Source organism: Uloborus diversus, chromosome 10 (assembly GCF_026930045.1).
Source record: "Uloborus diversus isolate 005 chromosome 10, Udiv.v.3.1, whole genome shotgun sequence".
In the NCBI taxonomy this organism is placed as follows: Eukaryota; Metazoa; Arthropoda; class Arachnida; order Araneae; family Uloboridae; genus Uloborus; species Uloborus diversus.
In genome coordinates this window covers 121,469,733-121,489,850 of record NC_072740.1, presented here as the reverse complement: position 1 = coordinate 121,489,850, position 20,118 = coordinate 121,469,733, and the positions used below count along the sequence as shown (strand labels likewise).

The 20,118-nt window shown below is 32.3% G+C and overlaps 1 protein-coding gene across 1 annotated transcript in view; it reads left to right on the top strand.

The window, feature by feature from the left end:
- The first annotated feature begins 5,632 nt into the window (after positions 1 to 5,632).
- The window catches only part of LOC129231523 (coiled-coil domain-containing protein 169-like), a 43,688-nt gene continuing 29,202 nt past the window's right edge, over positions 5,633 to 20,118 (top strand). Inside the window, exons 1-3 of the mRNA XM_054865862.1 lie at positions 5,633 to 5,817; positions 11,597 to 11,682; positions 19,785 to 19,898. Coding sequence (XP_054721837.1) covers positions 5,711 to 5,817; positions 11,597 to 11,682; positions 19,785 to 19,898 — 307 coding nt within the window. The 5' untranslated portion in view covers positions 5,633 to 5,710. The remainder of the gene's footprint in view (positions 5,818 to 11,596; positions 11,683 to 19,784; positions 19,899 to 20,118) is intronic.

Sequence of the window (20,118 nt, the reverse complement as noted above, 5' to 3'; positions counted from 1 at the left end):
ATAATAATTAGTATCTAATGTAAATAGCATATATGTAAATGTAAAAGTCTATTTTTCATTTTCTGCCACCTTAAACAATAACTTTAACCTACGTAATTTTTCAAATATTCATATTTCTGCTAATTATAAATAATTTTATTTTTCTGATAACTATAGGCAATTTGAATTTTATCAGATTTATGTATTACTGAATTTGAAAATTTATTCATTCATCCATTTACACCAAGTGTAACCAACTACAAGACACACTTCTTCTCTTTTCTTTATAAGATTGCGCTATCTAATGTAAATAGCATGTATGTACATGAAAAAGTGTTTTTTTTTTCTTTTTCTGCCACCGTAAACAAAAAATTTAATGTGTAATTTTTCAAATATTTATATTTCTGCTAATTATAAATAATAAATCAATACGATAAAAAACAGCGAACCTTCGTTAAGAGGGCTAAGCAACCATATTTTAATAATTTTTATAGATTGTTACGCATATTGACCGTTCCCAAGCGGTAATAGGGAAGTATCAACCTATCAAATATTCCAATTTTAACTATTGCACAATGTTGACAGGCTTACAAAACACAAAAATTCACCATGGCCGGATTTTTAAAACCAACGATTGATTTTTTATGAATTTTTTAAAGAGCGATGCGCAAAAAAGAGGTGTGGCCTAAAACGTCAGCAGCTGACGTCATTTCCCTGTTCCGATCAGAGCTCCATTTCCATGCCGTGTTGCGCCTACCAGGAGGTGAATAGCACTGTCTTTTTCAGCCTTTTTAAAGCATTTAACCAGCATTTTTTCCATCATGGGGCTAGGATTCACGAAAGGTCAATCCAATAACCTTCCTCAAGCAAAGTCATTCATGGTGTTTGACTTTTTTCGAAAGGACGAGAGATTTAATGTCCTAGAAGTACGGGGAGTGAGACAACAAAGTTTCACCATTGTTATTCTTTAAAATTGTACGTACATATCCGTCTATGTTTGCAGTTCATATTATTCGCATTAGTTTCCCTTATCAAGATTGATCATTTCCATTTGTGTGTCGATGGTTTTTTTATCTGAATATATAAATTACAATGTAAGAGCGCTATTCCAGTTCTTACTTGGCGGCTTTTAATGAGGCGCGCATTTTGTAACAACCCTACTGCAAGTGATTCCAGTACTAAGTTTTAGAGCAGTTTTTGCATGAAAATTTTTCGCTTTGTTGGCAATAAAAGTTGATCTGCTTTTTTTTTGTGGAAAATTGTTTTAAATCCACTAATACATGTTAATTATCCTTGAGTTTTTGTGCAACTTAGCAAAAAAAGGAAAAATATATTTTTTTGCTCTTTTGATAAAAATAATGAATTTGAAAATGGTGTTCATTTCATAAAATAAGTACCTTTTTGCAGGTGAGAAAGGTCTTGTATATATAGAAACGCTTCTGGTGATAAACTGAAAATGTATTTTTAAATTATCAATTTGCAATAGTTAAAATTTGAAGATAGTTTGAATGTTAAAAAGAAAGTATTAATAGTTTTTGCATTGTTATTAAAATGGAAATAGTAATGCATCTATTACTTTCTATTTAAGTTTATTGTGCAGGGTTTAAATTCCTTTGTTTACTTGCATTTTTTTAAAAAATATCTCATATGCTTATTAAACATTTATTTATGAACAGTTGTGAACATATATTTCAAATTGTATTTCTCACTTGACATAGTTTTTAATTAAAATGAAGTGCAAATTTTCATTTTCAAATTTTAATTAATAAACACATTTGAAAACACTTCTTTCGAAGATCCTGCTGGGACGGAACAATAACAAATCGCTTGTGAGGAGTTTTTTTAGATGTAGATACGCATCCAGCAACGAAGCAATACTTGTAATTGATTCTACTAGCCATGACAAAGAAAATCAAATTAAAAACAATCGCAGAATGCATTAAACCCTACAGACAGCAAAGGATTTTCACTAGCCTTTTATGCGCGCTGCTGTTAGAAGGCTCTTGTTTTCCCGCGTCTTCCCCCAAAGATCGCCAAGCACTTCTTTGTCCTAGCCAACCCCACCGCCTCGCAGCGCGGCAGTGACGTCAGTCAAAGGACTTACAAGCAAATGACGTCACTCGCGCGTGAACTTTAAAAAATTATTTAAAAAAAAAGTATTAGTCGTATCGTAAAAATTTTTTCGCAGATGATGTTCATGTATGTTACTCTATCAAATAAAAATAAAATTAGAAAATCGAATACTTCCCTATTCTGTAATCCACGCTATGGCTTGATTTCATCCATGCTCAATAGATGGCGCCACTACTTTTTCATGATTTTTTTTGCTTTATTTTTAAAAATGTCTTGTGTCTTTTGAAGTTTTAACCATGGATAGCTTATCATCCGGCTTTACTTATTCAAATATTAATATTACAAACGATCAAAACGAAAATTTAACTTACAGAGTAAAAGAAATCACTGATGAAAATGCTGCAAATGTAAGTTTTAAAATTTTTTTCTTAATTTAATTGCGGATATTCCGGAAAAAAAAAAGATATTCTTAAAGGGACAGAACAGCCGATTTAAATTATTGGAATTAAAAAAAAATGAGAAAATTCATGTGCCTAAAGGTTTAACGTTGTAATTAATAATTTAATCAACGGTCTAATTGATACAACTATATCAATTAGATAACATTATATGCAGTATTCGGGGGGGGGGGGGGAGTACATGTATATAGTGTGAAATGTAAGTCAGAACAGCTCTTTTACAAAAGTACTCCAATAGGCTTTCTAGTTATTTATTTATTTATTATTATTATTATTATTTTTTTTTTTTTGAAAAACACAAAGACACACATATATATTTACATGTATGCCAATGATTTTTTTTGGTGGTGGGGGGGGGTGTTCGCTTCCTTTTGGGGGGGGGACACATTCACCCTTAGTTTTATTTACCCATGTTTTGTAGCATTTTTTAAAATTAATTTTCTGTTTAGTTTGTTCTTTAAGTTTTGTTGTTTTTTCCACCAGTACTTACATGTTCTTAACTTAATTGCTATGTTGGGCCTTTTTTGGTTAAAGATTTTTTAGACTGTATTTGTGTTTTAATAAAAATTGAATTAACTTGTCTTTTGATTGGCTTATACAGATTTAACTTAAATATGCTTGTTAATTTTATACACGGAACTGGTTACAGCAACACAGTGAAGATACAAAAAGTACTTGGCGTGTTGCAACAACATATCCGAAATCAGGGAGATTTAATAAATACAAAATCAGCTATCGCTGTGTGCATGACAGACAGAATAGTTTCTGGGGATGGTCCTTCAAAGCATACGGGATGCACTGCTAAATTTACAATCACAATACAAAGGCAAGTTACTTTCAATTAAATGTATATATAACAGGGTTCTAAATAAGGTTCAATTTCTAGAAGGGGAATGTCCCCCGTTACTTCAGATTCCAGGGGGGATTTTTTGAGTTTCGGGGAGAATTTTTATAAGTTCTGAAAATTTGTTTACTATTTTTTTTTTATAATTCATTTTTATTTCATTTTTCTATTTATTCATTTTTAAATTATATTTTTTTGGTGTAATATCAGTCCCATTTTCAAATAATTATTCCTTAATTTTGCAATTTTACTTTATTATTTCATTTTCAATAAAATATTTTACAACTAAGTAACATCACATACACTCAATTATTTTTTTTCAATAGAACATTTTCTGGTTCTAATTATCCGAATGGGGTTCAGTCCCGATTATTTAGAAAAATATTTCTACTGAACAAAGACTTTTTTTCTGGCGATCAAAAAGTTCAAGTAAAAAATTGCCTATAATTTTCCAAAACGGACTGTCGTTTCTAGCAGTTTTCGGATCGCATTTCGACCGGCGGATCGGAATTAGTTGATATTGGCGGATCGGAATCGGTTGATGTAACCAGTTCTGTGTATAAAATTAACAAGCATATTTAAGTTAAATCTGTATAAGCCATTCAAAAGAGAAATTAATTCAATTTTTATTGAAACACAAATACAATCTAAAAAATCTTTAACCAAAAAAGGCCCAACATAGCAATTTAGTAAAGAACATGTAAGTACTGGTGGAAAAAACAACAAAAGTTAAAGAACAAACTAAACAGAAAATTAATTTTAAGAAATGCTACAAAACATGGGTAAATAAAACTAAGGGTGAATGTGTCCCCCCCCCCCAAAAAAAGGAAGCGATCACACCCCCCCCCCCACCAAAAAAAAATCATTGGCATATATTATGTATGTGTGTCTTTGTGTTTTTCAAAAATAAATAAATAAATAAATAAATAAAAAACTAGAAAGCTTATTGGACTACTTTTGTAAAACAGCTGTTCTGACTTACATTTCACACTATATATATGTACTCCCCCCCCCCCCCCGAATACTGCATATAATGTTATCTAATTGATATAGTTGTACCAATTAGACCGTTGATTAAATTATTAATTACAACGTTAAACCTTTAGGCACATGAATTTTCCCATTTTTTCTTAAATTCCAATAATTTAAATCGGCTGTTCTGTCCCTTTAATAACATTTTTTTCCGGGATTATCCGCAATTAAACTAAGAAAAAAAATTTTAAAACTTACATTTGCAGCATTTTCATCAGTGATTTCTTTTACTCTGTAAGTTAAATTTTCGTTTTGATCGTAATACATTTTTGAAAAGAAAGCAAAAAAAAAAAAAACACCTGTGACCCCCCCACTTCCCCCAATCAACTCTAATTTGAATTCTGAAACTTTGAATTCAAATTATGTTTTTCGCAATCACGAGTTGCGACAAGACCCTAACTCATTAGAGTTATTGTTTCTAGAAATGGCTCCCCCCCCCCCCGCAAGCATGTTCTTCCTCCTGGGTGGTTATGTGTGTATAGTTGTGTGTGTGCAGGTTTAAGTGTGTGCATGTACGCCTGTGTATGTGTGTAAAGGCGCGCGCATGTAGGCGAGGGTGTATGAGCATGCGTGTGTAGGACATGGACGCCACCACCCAGCAGAAGTGGGTTCCGGAGGACAGTGCTCAGGACCAGAGCAGCCGTGCCGACGCCGGTGGGCGATGGTGCTGCTGGTGCAAGCTGAAAAAGGAACCACAACGTCAAGGACTGTCAAATGAGAACAATAAGCAATCGTGATTGCTCAAAAATTCATGAAAAAGTAGTGGCGCCATCTATCGAGCATAGAAAAAACCAAGCCATAGCGTGGATTACAGAATTACCGCTTGGGATCGGTCGATATGCGATTGTTACTGCCACATCTATCTACTAGATGACAGCATGAACGCTAAGAAAATCAATCAGAATATATTGCACTATTTCACCCGGACATCTTCGGTCCCTAACTGAACGTCTTACGGAAACTTTCGGTCCCTAACCGTACGCAGAAAATGGCCAAGCGATCGTTTGAAAGCAGGTCGGATCTTTTCTAGAGATTATCTCCGATTGGCTACAGTGCAACTTATCCACTCTGAAAAGCACCATGCATCTCGCCAATCAGCTACTCCAGCTTGACGGGGGAGTAGTATACGTGGTTGGAACTGTTAGGTTTCTAGACAAGACTGTCGAAACGTAACTTTTCATAATTCCACACTTTTCAAAATGGCAACATGTATGTAGTTATTGATTCTTTTGACATTTTGATGATAAGTTGTTGACATCAAAGCAGTTAGCACACTGAATAAATTTGAATATATACTCAAAGCGAAAAGAAAGGAAGGAAAATTATGTATTCGAGGAGACAGAATAAATCAGTAGGTAGCAAATCTGCTATAGATGCTGGAAAAGATGTCGAAACCTTACGATCTGAAATAGAAAATGAGCAAAGAATGACGTAAGTGCTATAATATAAACTAGTTTTTTTGAATAAGAGTAAAATCAATATAATGTTTGAAAGCTCCGTGTAAATGAAATCTATTTGTCGAGTCGAGTACTATATTTTACTAACTGTTTTTTGGGATCATTCTTTTGTGTGCACTTCTTTCGTGTTCCTCCACAATATTGTTGAAGTACATTTTCTTGACTATGATCATTTCTGATGATAAATGAAGTGATTTTTAGAGCTTTAACATGTTTCTGCTATGCAAACGTAGGTCTTAAAAGAGTGATTCAACACAGTTTGTACTTAATACTTTTCTAAGCGCAATGTTTTTTTTTTGCAATATCCAGAAGAAAAATGTTTTGTTTATTCCTTTTGACACCGTTCCATTTGTTGTAGCAGATTAGAAATACAGAAATATTGTTTTGAATGAGTGAATTAATAAATAAATAATTAAACATTACATCTACTTAGTACCTTTTTTTGGGAAAGTGTTGTGGAGGGAAGGGTTTGCTTGTTGTAAGCAAACTTTGATCAGAATCATGAAATACGCAATACAATTGTTTTTGTTTGAATCTAAAAAATAAAAATTTGACATAAATTATGAAATTGTCAATTCAAGTCAAAGAGAATTTCTGGTGATTTCATGTAAAACATAGAAATAAGCTAATCTTGAATAAAAATTTCAACAAAGAAAAATGAATTAGATTAAAAATCATTTATTTTTGATCTTGTTAACAAAATTCAGTTCTAAATTAAATATACGAAATCGCATTTTCGCATAATTTCATACCCTTTGTTTTATTCAGGTAAAATATTTTTGTGATGGATACTAATGTGTAAAGAATATTATAAAATGCAAATTTAATTTTTTCCCATAGTTTTATTGAATAAATAAAAAATGATTCATTTTGAAAAATCCTTGTTGTTTAGGTGGTAATTCGCAGCTTTTAAATACTAGCGGTGGATCCTATTAAATGGAAAGGATAAGGGGGCAGCTATACCAACTAGAGTCAAATAGTTCTCAGAATAGTAGCTTACATTTAAAAGAAATTTTTGCTTAGGAGTTGATAACACTATTAGGGGAGATGTTGTGCAATTCACCAGACAGTTGGAGTTGACATCACGAATATCATTGAATATGATATTCGTGAAGTAGGTGCTTCAAAAATAATATGTGGGCAATTCCACGAAAATGTCAACCTGAGCATCAAAATTTCAATATCAACAAATCTATAAGTATTGCATATCATTTAAAAGCTTGAGATATATATTTTTAAAGTGTACCAAACTAAATTTTAATTTATAATTTTTCATATTGAAAACAAGCCGTAACAGATGCCTATATCTTTTCCGGATTTCTCGAGGAAAATTCAATATGTAGCAATCAATTTTTTTTCTAAAACAAATTCCAACTAAAAGGAAAGAAGGTTCGTGTATTTTGTTGTACTCATAATAGTTTTATACTGGAAGCTTATATCAGTAAATATCTGTATACTGTTTCGTTTTGAAACAATCTTAAAATCAGTTCATAAATGTCAGTCAGTTACCATAAAAAATCAACTTTTTCCCCTTAGCATTAAAATTATTGGTGTAAATTTTCCAAAATTCATATTTTCTGCCTACAACAGCTGGGCTGACGCCAAGGGGGGGGGGGGGTGCTACACCCCTCCAGTTTTTCAGAAGTAGGGCCGCCAATTTCTTTTTAGCAATGCAACAAACGAAGAAAAAGGGAAACTCTTCATTGTTTTTTTTTAAAAAAACAGTAAATTTAAATGAAAAATTGAAATAATAGTGAAAAAAGTATTTTTTTCTGTAAAATTTGAATGGAAAATGTAATCTTAAAATACAATTTAGGAACATCCATGATTCTCTTTTAGTGAGATTATCAAAGTAAGGGCTGCAGAAATGTGCGCTTCAAACATTTTTTAACGCCAAAAAAAAAAAAAAATTCAGTGCACTATTTACTAGGCCACATAGTGGGTATGTCTGTCTAATCGGAAACTATGGGCCCGGCTCAAATTCAAGTATTGTGCATAAAGTAAAATTAGCATAATGGGAGGAAGGACCGGCGACAAAACTTGCATGCCTCGTCTCTCAGTGGCCCTGGTTATACAAAACCATGCTTCATGGTTCTTTAGTTTTTTTTTTTAAATAGATAAATAAATAGGATGGTTTCATAGGGGCTGCCTAAACATTCCCATACGTAATTTTTTTGATGAAAAATATTGTCTTGAAAATCGTTTAGAAGTGGAGAAAAATGCTTGGGTTGTCGAAATGAATTTTAAACGGAGAGAGGAAAAAAACAGTTTAATGTTAAGAGATATTGTAATATAATTATAATGCTAAAAGTATTGTAATGAATACTTACACCAGAAGTTCTAAATGTTTAGACATAAAAATCGTAAGTAAATCAAAGCTTAATCAATAGATGCAGGAGACATTTAAAATAAAATGAAGTGGAAATAAGACCTAAGGTATCACAGAAATTACCATATCCATTCAAAATGTTAAAAGTTCTTTTTCTGGGGCCGCAGACGCTTGTATTTCAAGAAAACAAAACTATTAGGCTGGAAATTGAGAATTTTACTATATGGGAAATCCAAGCAAATAATCGTGTTTGGTAAAGGAAAATTGGAAGAATGAACTCATTACCACAACATGTTTATCAATAATTAAAATTTAAAAGGAAGATAGGGATGTAGCCAAACTGAGGGTAGAGTGGAGAACTCCAAATCCTTTATTTTTCATTCCCAAAGCTGGCCTGGAAGTGAGTTTTTAAAACTTCGGATTTGAAAAAATCCAGAGAAAACATTCTCAAACCCCATCCCTTGCCTTTATGTCAATAAAGATGACCTACACATAAGTATTTAGGACTGCATTTTCGAAAAACCATGAGAGTGCTCCCAACGTAACCCCCCGAGAAACGCCCTCTCAATTAATTATTCATCATCACTCACGGTCGAATAAATTTCATCTTTAGACTTTGATTTTAAAAAACTCCCTGAGGTCTCTTGAACCTGTACTCCTCCTAATATTACCGAAGATCCTAAAAAATTTCATTCTTAAGGCTTCAATTCAGAAAAGTTTTTGCGAGAGATCTCCCAAAACCTCTACCCCTCTAACAGTATTGAAAATCACTTACGATTGCGTCAATTCAATTTCAGTTTTGAAAATTTACCAGTGGACTCCACCCATTAACATTAGAGAAAATCTTCTAAAGCTGCGTTTTCTACAGATCGAAAATTTTTCGAGAAAATGCCCCCTCCCTCTCTCTCGCCAACATCATCGTAAAATGTCTTAAATCTCGCTTTTATTGCTTCAATTATGAAACATTTCTGTGTGCGAGCCCCTTTAAAACTCCCCCCCCCCCCTTTCATTGAAGGCTAGCTTAAATTACGTTTTCGGAGCTTTAATTTCAAGAAACTGGCATTGCGCTCAGTTTTAACAAAAAAGCCTACAACCGCGTTTTTAAGGCTTTAATTTCAAAAAGTTTAGGGGAGATGGCCCCGGAATCTCTCTTCTCCTAAATATCACCATAGATGATCTAAAACTGCATTTTTTGAACTACAATTTTCAAAATTTTCTCGGACCCCCCTTTACCTGTCACAATCAGAAATAATTTACAATTGCGAGCTTGGAGTTTAAAGTTTTAAAACTTATCAGGAGAAGACCAGTCTTGCATAATGTAGACGAACGCGCGAACGGCGTTCGCAGAAAATTTTTGGCTCTGCAGAAATTTTTTTTCAAACTGCTAACGTTGATTTAAAAAAAAAAAAAAAAAAAATTAAAGGGATTTTTTAAGAAAATCCTAAAGTTTCTTTCTGTTAAAGCCTTTCTCCAAAAGAGAGAGAGAGAGCCTTTTAAAGCACATGTGTAAAAAAAAAATTCTTTTGGTAATTTTCTTCAGTTGGTGAGAAATAAGCAAACTAGTATATGTTATTGCAAAAAATAAATAAATAAATAAAATAAATGATTTAAAGCCTTTTTTTTTTGTCTCTTTCTTATTTGAATATAAAATAAATTTAATTTTTTATTCAAGGGTGAGTTAGGCAAAATAATTATTTGCAGAAAATTTTCCAGTTAGGATTTGTGTTCGCAGAAAGCTTTTCATTTTATCTAAGTCTGGAGAAGACCCTCGAGTCTCCCTTAACATTGTCACCATAGATTGTCTAAAAACGTGTTTTTCGAATAACAATCCTGAAAATTTCCCGGGGGAGAGCCTCGGACCCCTCTCAATGCGTAATCAAATATAACTTCCTATTGTGTTTTGGTAATTTAAATTTGGAAGGGGGGGGGGGGGGATTATCGGGAGAGGCTATTGGACCTCCTCTCTTTTTCCTCCCCAACTTACAATCTAGTCTAAAACTGCATTTTTATATCTTAAATTTCGAAAAATACCAGGATGAAGTCCTCTGACACCCCTATTTCTGATTGAATATTATCCTTCGGGTTAAATTTATATTGCTAGTACTAAGGTCTAGTAATATGACTATCCCTGCTAAACCAGAAGCTAACTCTTATCTCTCTCTTTACATACTGGAAAATGCATTTTGGAACAATTAAGGGGCCGCCAAATGCTTACACCCCCCAGTTTTTTGACCTAGCGACGGCCCTGTACATCAGAAGTATTTAAATGCTCAATAAGTAGAATTTTAAGTTTATATCCGGAACACCGAAAATTCCTTGGTAACTGACTGACACACTTGATACAGTAACTGACTGACATTATGTTTAACTTTAAAATGGTTGCTGTGTATTTAGTTTTAATACTTCTGGAAACATAACTTATTTTATTTTTAGCCCTTTAAGTGATATCCAACAATTAAAACTAATAACATATTTCATTGATTTTATTCATTACCATTCTTACATAATTTAATAATGCTTGAGAATAAATTTCAAAAATAATTGCCTAATATTCGAAAAATACATCAATTCAAAACAAAAGAGGAAAGCATTTTACAGTCAGTAGGGCCAAATGACAAATTTGCAATATCAAAACTTTCACCGGGAGGAATAAAATTCAGAAATATGGGAAGTGATTACTTAAAGAACACCGAGTTTCTTGTGTTGGACAAAGCCTAAGGTCCAGCAAGACCTTACCACTGCAAAGAATAAAATTTTAGAACTTCATGTTTTGAGTGTTTAGAAATAAAGGGACCATGGGCGTTCATATAGGGGGAAAGTTGGGGCTCAAGGCCCCCCCCCCCTAGAAATGAGAACTTCCTTGCTTTTAGTATTTTTTTCTTTGCAAAAATATAAAAACATTTCTTTTCCAGCCATTAATGAATAAGTTATTAAAAATGTCAAACTTTAATTACTCTGATCTGTACTGAATCGGTTTCCATGGGGAAAATATCCTGCTAAGCCATGGGGAAAATATCTGAGCCCCTTCTTAAAATTTTGCATATGGGCACCCATGAAAGGGATCCAGAGTACTTTTGTGCCTTGAACATATTGTTAAGTGAATTCTAGAGGCAACCTGAAAGCTATTGTAAACGTTTTAAACTTGATCTCATATTACAGTGTGTTTCTCTTCAAAAATAAATTTCGAGATTAAAATAAATTTCGTGTTAGTTTCAAAAGTAATTCTTTAACAGTTAAGCCGATTAAAGTGCTACAAACCTGCTAAAATTAATTAGCGATTCACAGCTTGAAAAATACTCATCTAAACTTTTTTTTTTTGGAAAATCTGCATTGTAATCAAATCCAAAAATTTGGATTAATAATTTTCATATCGCTCTTGATAAAGTTACATGCTATGAAGTACAGAAATTACCATTCCCTGTAGAGAAATGTTGGATCTGTCGATTGAAGAATTGCAGAGAACAGTCGATGCCTTGGAGCAACAAGTGGATCACACAGATATTGCTGATGGTATTTTGTTAAAAATGCTACACTATGCCTAAAACAAGCACCTTTGCAGATATAATTGTGATGCACATAAGTGGGGAAATATTTTATTGTAGATGCTTATGCTGAATTTAAAGACGCACATTACTGATTGGGTTGTTATGCACATTTTTGCTTAATCTTTCCTAGTTATAAATGTTTAATCAACTAGTTCTCTTTTAGCTGAGACTTTATTTTGTTGAAAATGCTTTGCTCTATATTTAAATCAAGCACCATTGCTAACTTGACTGCATTGCACATTTTTGCTCAATGTTCCATTGTTAAAAATTTTTATCACAAGTTCTCTTTTTAAGTTCAAAGAGCTGAAACCAACTTTCAGTCACAACTACTTTGTAGGTTGGTTTATTAATTACTTAATATGTTGGTTTATTAAATACTTTGTATTGCACAGCAAAAAATTTTAATTTTCCTATTATTTTGTTCACGTATTGAATGGAGTGAATTGGGTGCTAAGGATGAAGGTTTCAACTTCATGGTAAATTGATGTCTTTTCCAACATTTTCTATGAACTAGCCATCTACTTTTGTCTTTATTTAAGAACTTGTTCTTCTTCTAATGAGTGGAAAATAGAATCACTTCTAATGGAAATCACTTGGAGCGATGTTCGAGACTGTAAGGTGTGTGGACCAATACCTCTTAATGCAAAAACCTTCTTACACTTCTTGTTTCATTGGCGGAAAATATTTCTGTCTATGCTGCCATCTTCTGACATTTTGCGCTGTTAATGAACTAACACCCAGCTTCGTCCACAAGTACTGTTTTAAAGCTCTTATCATCATTTGAAACCTTCTTGAAAATATAATTTTATATAACACAGCTGAACGTAAAATTTCAAACCAATTTTTTACATGCTGAAGACAATGCTGGTCTGATTTATTACTTTTTATGTATCCCCTATCAGTGGTCTGCGTAAGAAAGGGGGTGGTCCCCGGATCCGGGTCCTTCCCTTGAAGCTCAAAATTAATCCGCAATAGGGTAAAGTTAAAGTTATTCCATTCCAGTCAACATACTTTTTCATCATCTAATAAATTTAACTTATGTAATACTGCGTATGTAAAATTAAAATCAAATTATCTCTGTTTCAATTAATGTTTCCAAGTATAAGAGTTTGCTGATTTTCGGCAGGACATACCCTTGAGAAATTTGTAGCTATGCTCCCTATTGCATAAATACATTATTGCACACATGCAAAATTTGATATGTGAATGCAAAGTATAGGTTTATGACTTTAGTTTTAAACCTATACTTCAATTTAAAAGTCCTTAAGTGGATAGCCAGGGTTGCCACGCCCTAGCGAAGCCTGAAGAAATAAGGAAAACACAGGGAATTAAAAAATAAAAAATAAATAAAATTAAAAAAAACATTGATGCTCGAGGGAATTTTGAAATTTTCCTCTAAAACCTGGAAAATACAGAGAAAATATTTTTTTTTTTAAATCAAAATTGCAAAAATCAATTCCCAAATATATAAACTACCAAAAATAAATAAATAAAAAATAAATAGTAATAATAATAATGATTAATGAAGTTCAAAAATAAAATAAAATAATAATGGTAATTTTGCTTTTTTTTTTTTAAAGTAAATATTAAAATATCGATCATAAACAGAATCGTTTTATTGCTTTATTTAACATGTATCTTGAATTTCATGATAGTTTAATTTAGAGTGTATGAAATTAGTTGTTAATTTTCATTTCTCTATTTAACCTTTACACTTTTAGGTCCAAGTAATGAATGGTTAAGAGAAGGCATTTTTTTGTTTTAACTTGCATAAAAAGTTAAATATATTGAATCACCATGTTATTATATTTCAGTTATTATGAATTCTTATTTATTTCCCCTTATTTATTTATTTATTTATTTTTTGTTTCAATTTTATTCCTTGTGGTGAAATTATCAAGATATTAATGTTCTTTTTTAAATATCAGTGTTCACTCCTTTGTAATGTTTCATTTTCATACAGGGAAAGTATGGGGAATTTTTTTCCAAAATTGAGTGGCAACCCTGATAACTTTCTAACAGAATATGTATGATGTTTTTCAAAATTAAGAGTTGAAGTTAGAAATAAAGATTTAAATCATGATGACTCTTGAGAAGGCCTGCGCTGAGTCTAATGGCGCGCTCGTGCAAATGTCTTTTGAGCGCCTTTTGCAGTGACGTTCGGGGGAAATCTAGTTAACACCCAGAGTGAGATTTTGTAGACAAATATAGTTTGGAAAGAATACGTTCGAAGTTCTAATTTATTTAAAAAAATGTGTTTAAATAATTAATTTTTGAATAAAGTGTACCTTTTTACTTCATATCTCTAACTTATTTTGAGCTCAGTAGCTCATCTGATATGTTAATGCATTTTAGAAAAAGAAAATATTCTAATACTAGCAAAAATACCCGGTGTTGCCTGGGTCAGTAATATTTGTGAGAAAGAATCGATACTTTCATTCATTTTCTGTTTAAACTGAGAGAACTCAAAACACACCGTTTTGATGTGATTAATAATTGAGCTTCTTCCTTACCAATAAAAGTAAAATAGCAATAAGTATAAAGACCGAAACAGTATTCAGTTAGAAACGAAAGCACGATATTTAAGCATATAAAAATTTGAATAATTTCCAAAATGTGAATTAACAAAAAGAAAGATCACTAAAAAAGCCATGCACTTTATTTATTTAATTAAATAATACACACACACAGCATGAAAAAAAAAAAAAGCTCTCAACAATGTTTTCCTAAGTGTGCAAAAAGTAGTGTTCCCAAATATTTAAATAACTTTAAATTCATGTTTGCTCTGGAGAAGCCTTGATTCAAAATTTTCATTATGATTACCATTAATATTGCTGTTGTAAGGCAATGACTTTTTGTAACAATGGGTTTTATATTTAATTATTTAATGGGGAAATTACATGAAATTTACTGTTTTCGATCATAACTTTTTTAAACTAAGTTTTTGAGAAATAAATTACAGCCTATGTGACTTCCTGATAATGTAGCTATCTGGTGAAAAAATGGTTAAAATCTGTCCAGTAGTTTTGAAGTTTAACATGGACATTCTTACATATAGAAGTAGCCATTTATGTATATAGATTAAAGTCCGCTCTAAATATTGGTATATTCTGTATTTGATAAATAATTAATCAATATTTAATGCCTGTCAAAAATTGACAACATGATACAGATTATGTTTCTAAATTGAAGCATTATAGAGGATATTCCACCTTAAAAACTGAAATTTAACTTTTTTTCTGCACAATAAGTAATTCTAAAGTACGGAATTGTTAAAAAGGCATTGAATTTAATGCGAAAAACAAGTACATTGTCCAAAACTAGTTTTTTAATTAAGTGCACAAATGAAGAAAAATGAAGAAAATGGAGGGGAAAGAATTGAATAATTAGAGTCAATTCATTACTTTACAGAACTAAAATGATATCCTAAGTTATTGTCTAAAATATATAAATATTATGCACAAGTAAATAATATGCAAATGTGCGTAACACCATTTTTGTATGTATGATAACATGAAGCAGCCAAATTACCACGAACAATACTTAAAAATCACAAAAATACATATTGGCACAAATTATAATACAACATATTCCCCACAGGCAGTGGCATAGCCAAGGGTGAATCCAAGGAGTTGGGATCTGGACCTTAGAGCAGAAATTAAAATTTAGGGTGCAAGTCCAATCACTGGCTTAGCAAAAGCTGACCCAAAGATGGATCCCGACATGCGTTTATAGCGCAGTCGGTTAGACGCTTGGCCAGTGATGCAACTATCTCGGGTTTGAATCCGGCTGCAGAAGAATTTCGTAAAAGTGATGGGGATTGTCGAAAATGAAGAACAAGTAAAACAGCTTCAAGAGGATTTAGATCATAAGTGGGCGGATAAATGGGGTATGGCAGTTAATGTAGGGAAATGTCAAGTGCTACACTGAGGTCATGGAAATAAGCGTACAAGTTATTGTTTATAAGGTTCAGTCATTAGACAGGCAGAAAATGTTATGGATCTTATAAAACAATAGCCTATGCAAAGCCAACAAAATGCTTGGGTTTACCAATAGATCTATTTCAAACAAATCTAAGAAGGTTCTTCTGCCTTTATATAGGAGTTTAGTAAGACCTCATTTTGGAGCATGGTGTTCAGTTTTGGTCGCCTTATCTGAAGAAAGATATTTCTGTATTGGAAAGGGTTCAAAGAAGGGTAACTAGACTAGTAAGGGGACTTTCCGATCTAGATTATGATACCAAACTTAATAAGCTTAATGTGTATAGTGTGGAGCAAAGGAGAGTCAGAGGGAACATGATTCAATTATTTAAATTTATCAAAATGAAAGATGTAAATGGATTAAATTTTTGCACGGAAAGCAGGACGAAGGTTCATTGTTTTAAGCTATTTAAATCTCGGTCTAACTTGGAAATCGGGAAAAACTACTACATCGGTAGGGGCGTGGGCAGTTGGAACAGCTTACCGGAAGAGGTGGTAATGAGCAAGGGGGTGAATAGCTTTAACACTTTCAGGGGCGGTGGTCGCGCTGTGAAACCTCCAATTTATAAAAAATTTTCTCTTTTTTTCCGAATGTTTTGAATCAAGATCGCTTGAGTGTCCTTCTTTTGAGTTCAATGAACAAAATGAGATGGCAGAATAACAAAAAAATATTTTTTTCGTAGGCTCAATTTCTTGCCCAAATCATAAAATTTTCAATTTTTTGTTTACCCCAAAATTGGAATTTTGTTTCAGATTTTAAAATTTTTAATTAGCGCTGAAGGAGTGAATCACTTTTCTTGATTTTACCTGAGGTACTCAATCATATTGTTCTAAATGATTCAAATTCATTTCTACATGTGTAAACATGTTTTTGTCCTTCCCCAGGTGGGAGGTGTGAACAAATGGGGACACCACCCCCAGCGAAAAAAAGTTGCCAAAAAAAAAAATTTTTAACTGAAAAAGTTATGTCTAGATGATCAAATAAACCTACTTGTGGTGTTTTTTCTTCATATTTCTCAAAAATTAATGATGCGTCCCTGAAAGGGTTAAGAGGGCCATTGATCTTCATTGAGGACTAATTAACTGACTAGGACCAGCCTAGCTGAGCCCAGAGCCTGTTGCTGCTTGTCACATTTGTATTTGTATTTATAAAGTCACGTGACTCAACAACAATGAATGATTGGCAAGTTTTGCCTGAAACAAGCAGAAGAAACCCTGGTTTCTTCCAATGCTTTGCTTTAAAATCTATCATGTGACTTGGAGTGTTGGTTTCATGAATAAAATTCTTCACTCCCTTCATTTTATCCCTTCTCAATGGTTGGGACCCTCCCCGTAATGAGTAAGAAACTTAAAAATGGAAAATATCCATTTTTTACATAGTTTTCCTGGATAGTACAAAAAAAAAAAAAAAAAAAAAAATCAAATTTGAGTGCATAGAATTCTGTATATTTCCTCTATTTATAATGCATGGATCTATCAAATTTGAAAACATACATTTTTCCTCCCTTTTTTCATTAAAAAAAAAACTAGAGATTTCACAAAAAACGACTTAAGACGATTGTTCTTCCTGGTGAGCAACTTCTAAGCCACAAATAAAAAACGTTTAAAAAATCAGAAATATTAGCTTCTTAACAGATTTTGAACAAAATCGGATGTGAGGACATCTAATATTGGATAGGTTTTTCTGTTTTTTTTAAAAACTATACTACAATCGGAACCTGACCGAAATGAAATCCTGGCTACGCCATTGACCACAAGAACCTAATTGGGGAATAGAAAAGATTTTGCGCCTTGTATGCTTGTCCTTGTGTACTATAGACACATACTAAGATAGTCTTCACGGCTCCACATGACAAAGAAAAATGCAAATGTGTGCATTAACATCACCAGTTTTCAGTTTTAAATATTGCGCTTTTGTAAAGAACGTTTAGACAGAACAAGGCAATAATTTATCGTTTTAGATATAGGCAATGAGACGGATTGCTTATTTCAATGAGCAGTATGATTTCTGCGCCATCTAATAAAAAGTTTAATATTATTTTTTTCCTCCAATTGGAGCATTTTTGATCGGTAGAGCTCGGCACTTTTTTGACTCTGGCGCTGTCTTACTCTGCACAACCTTGCACATAGGGACGGCAAGGCCTTGCTCTTGAGTAAGTTTTTCAGTTGTCAAAATTAAAAATATCCATGATATTTTTGATAAATCATACATGTATGAAGTTTTAAAAAAATGTCAAAGCATATGAAATTTTTCTTTCAATTTTTCCAAATCAATTGTGCGTTGTGATATTATTGCGTTTGGGGAAGAAAATGCTTAATGCAATTAAAAGTTTTAGGCATCAAATTTAGCACCTGGAATTATGAATCTGGGGGTAAAAATTAAAATTGTTCGAGCAAAATATGCCAAATGACTGTTTATCTCTAACACTGATCAGAGTCTATGTCACCTTCTTTTGTATGGAAATATGGATCTTTATTGCGAGTAACTCATTAGTGGTACCAGGCCCATTATTTAGGAGATCAGAAGAAAAAACTTATCTTACACACTTGTTATCCCCCTTGCACGGAAAAAAAAGTGAGAATCTTGGGCACTGGATTGTTAAAGTTTGGCCGTTTTTCTGTCTTTCGGAAATATTTCAGACAAATATTAAAGAGGGGCTTGCAGACATGATCTCTTAAGATCTTTTATTAAGAAAAGAGTGAAACGAATAATTTTTCTTTGTTCTCTTTTTACAATGTATCAAGTGATGCAATTTTCAACTATACTTGCATGGGAAAGAAAATCTGGATATGCTTGTGTGAACATCTGCTTTTTTTGTGGGGCAAAGAAAAAAAAATGCGAACAGCATACCAGTTTTTTATTTTTTTCGGACAACTGTAATGTCAAACTTAATTTTCTTTTTCCAATTTATTTAAAATTCTATTTTTTCCTACATATGTATTAATTTTTAATTTTTTGACGTCATTAAATTTTTTTCCACCTAAACTTTTAAATGTTGTATTTTAATCTGATAGTGCTTGGTAAAGAGAGAGTCACCACGAAATATTTTTAGGCTCAACCATATCTCACAACTTTTAATCATGCAAATATTGTTTAATCCTGCTGCTTTCTCTTTATTCCATGAAGTCGGAGATTAATTTTTTAAATGTTCAAAATTGGTTTAAAAAATGGTTAAAATTTCTATTTGTCGTTGGTCCCCCCCCCCCCCAAAAAAATCGTAATCAATAAAATTAATGTGTTATGAAGTGGTTGCCTCCCCCCATCCCCAATATTATTAAAGTCACCCAGAAGGAACTTTCAAAATTCATTGAAACTTTTGCTTTGTACCATCAAAATACAACTAAATTGAATTATGTTCCCTATTTTTATGATAGATTTTTTGTTCGATAAAAAATATGTATTCAAAAAATGCATTTATGAAGTTCAATTTTCATTATTTTTTCCTGGAGTCATTCATACATGTGTCTTGAAAAATACCTAAATTTTTTTCTCAAAAATTTATAACAGGAGAACGGTTAATGTTAAAAATCAAATTCTTGCAGAAAATTCATGTAGTGGGCGCTAAATTTTTTCCCTCAGAGTTCCAAATTTTAGTTCAAAAATGCTTCAATAGATGACACTGCAAAGAATAAGCCAGTAATTCAAAAAAGAAGAATTGAAATTCAGCGATTTTTTCTCCTATTGCGACATGGGGTTAGAGCCGACGATTTCTTGAAAATATTGTTTTGTTCTTTTGTTCATTATTTTCAAAAAAATATGTTGTAATTTTCTATATTTTTAAAAAATTTTGCGGGCTTACTTTCTGCAGCACCATCTAGTGAAAAAAATTTCAACTAAAATTTTGAACTCGGGGGGGGGGGGGGGGGGGATTTACGACCCAAGACATGAATTTTCTGCAATAATTATTTTTTATCATTTACCGTTTTCCTGTTATAAATTTTTAAAAGCAGTCGGTCTTTTTCAGGACACCCTGTATATTGTCAATACTTAACTTGATTTCTAATTATTGTTTCAGAATATTTATTAATATAGTTTTCATTGAATGTTTTTATTTTCTTGATTGTAATGTACTCGTATAATTTTCAGAAGATGAATGGAAAGTACGTTATTATACTCAGGTGGAAGTAAATGAGCAACTTGAACGTCAACGTGACTGGTTGATGGAAAGAGTTGAGGCAGCCCGGAACCAAAGCCAAGAGGGTATTGTGTAATTTTGTTTTAGACAACTCCAAGCAAAAAACTTTTCATATTATTTTTTAAAATAATGAAAAACTATAACAAATTAAGTAACACAATTAATGTGTGAATTTTCTGTTTTCAAAGATGTAAAATGTTGTATAATAATAGTAATTGGTTTTTATTTGATAAGTGAAAAATAAAATTAGAAAATGTTTGGAAAATGAAAGGAATGTTTCGGAAA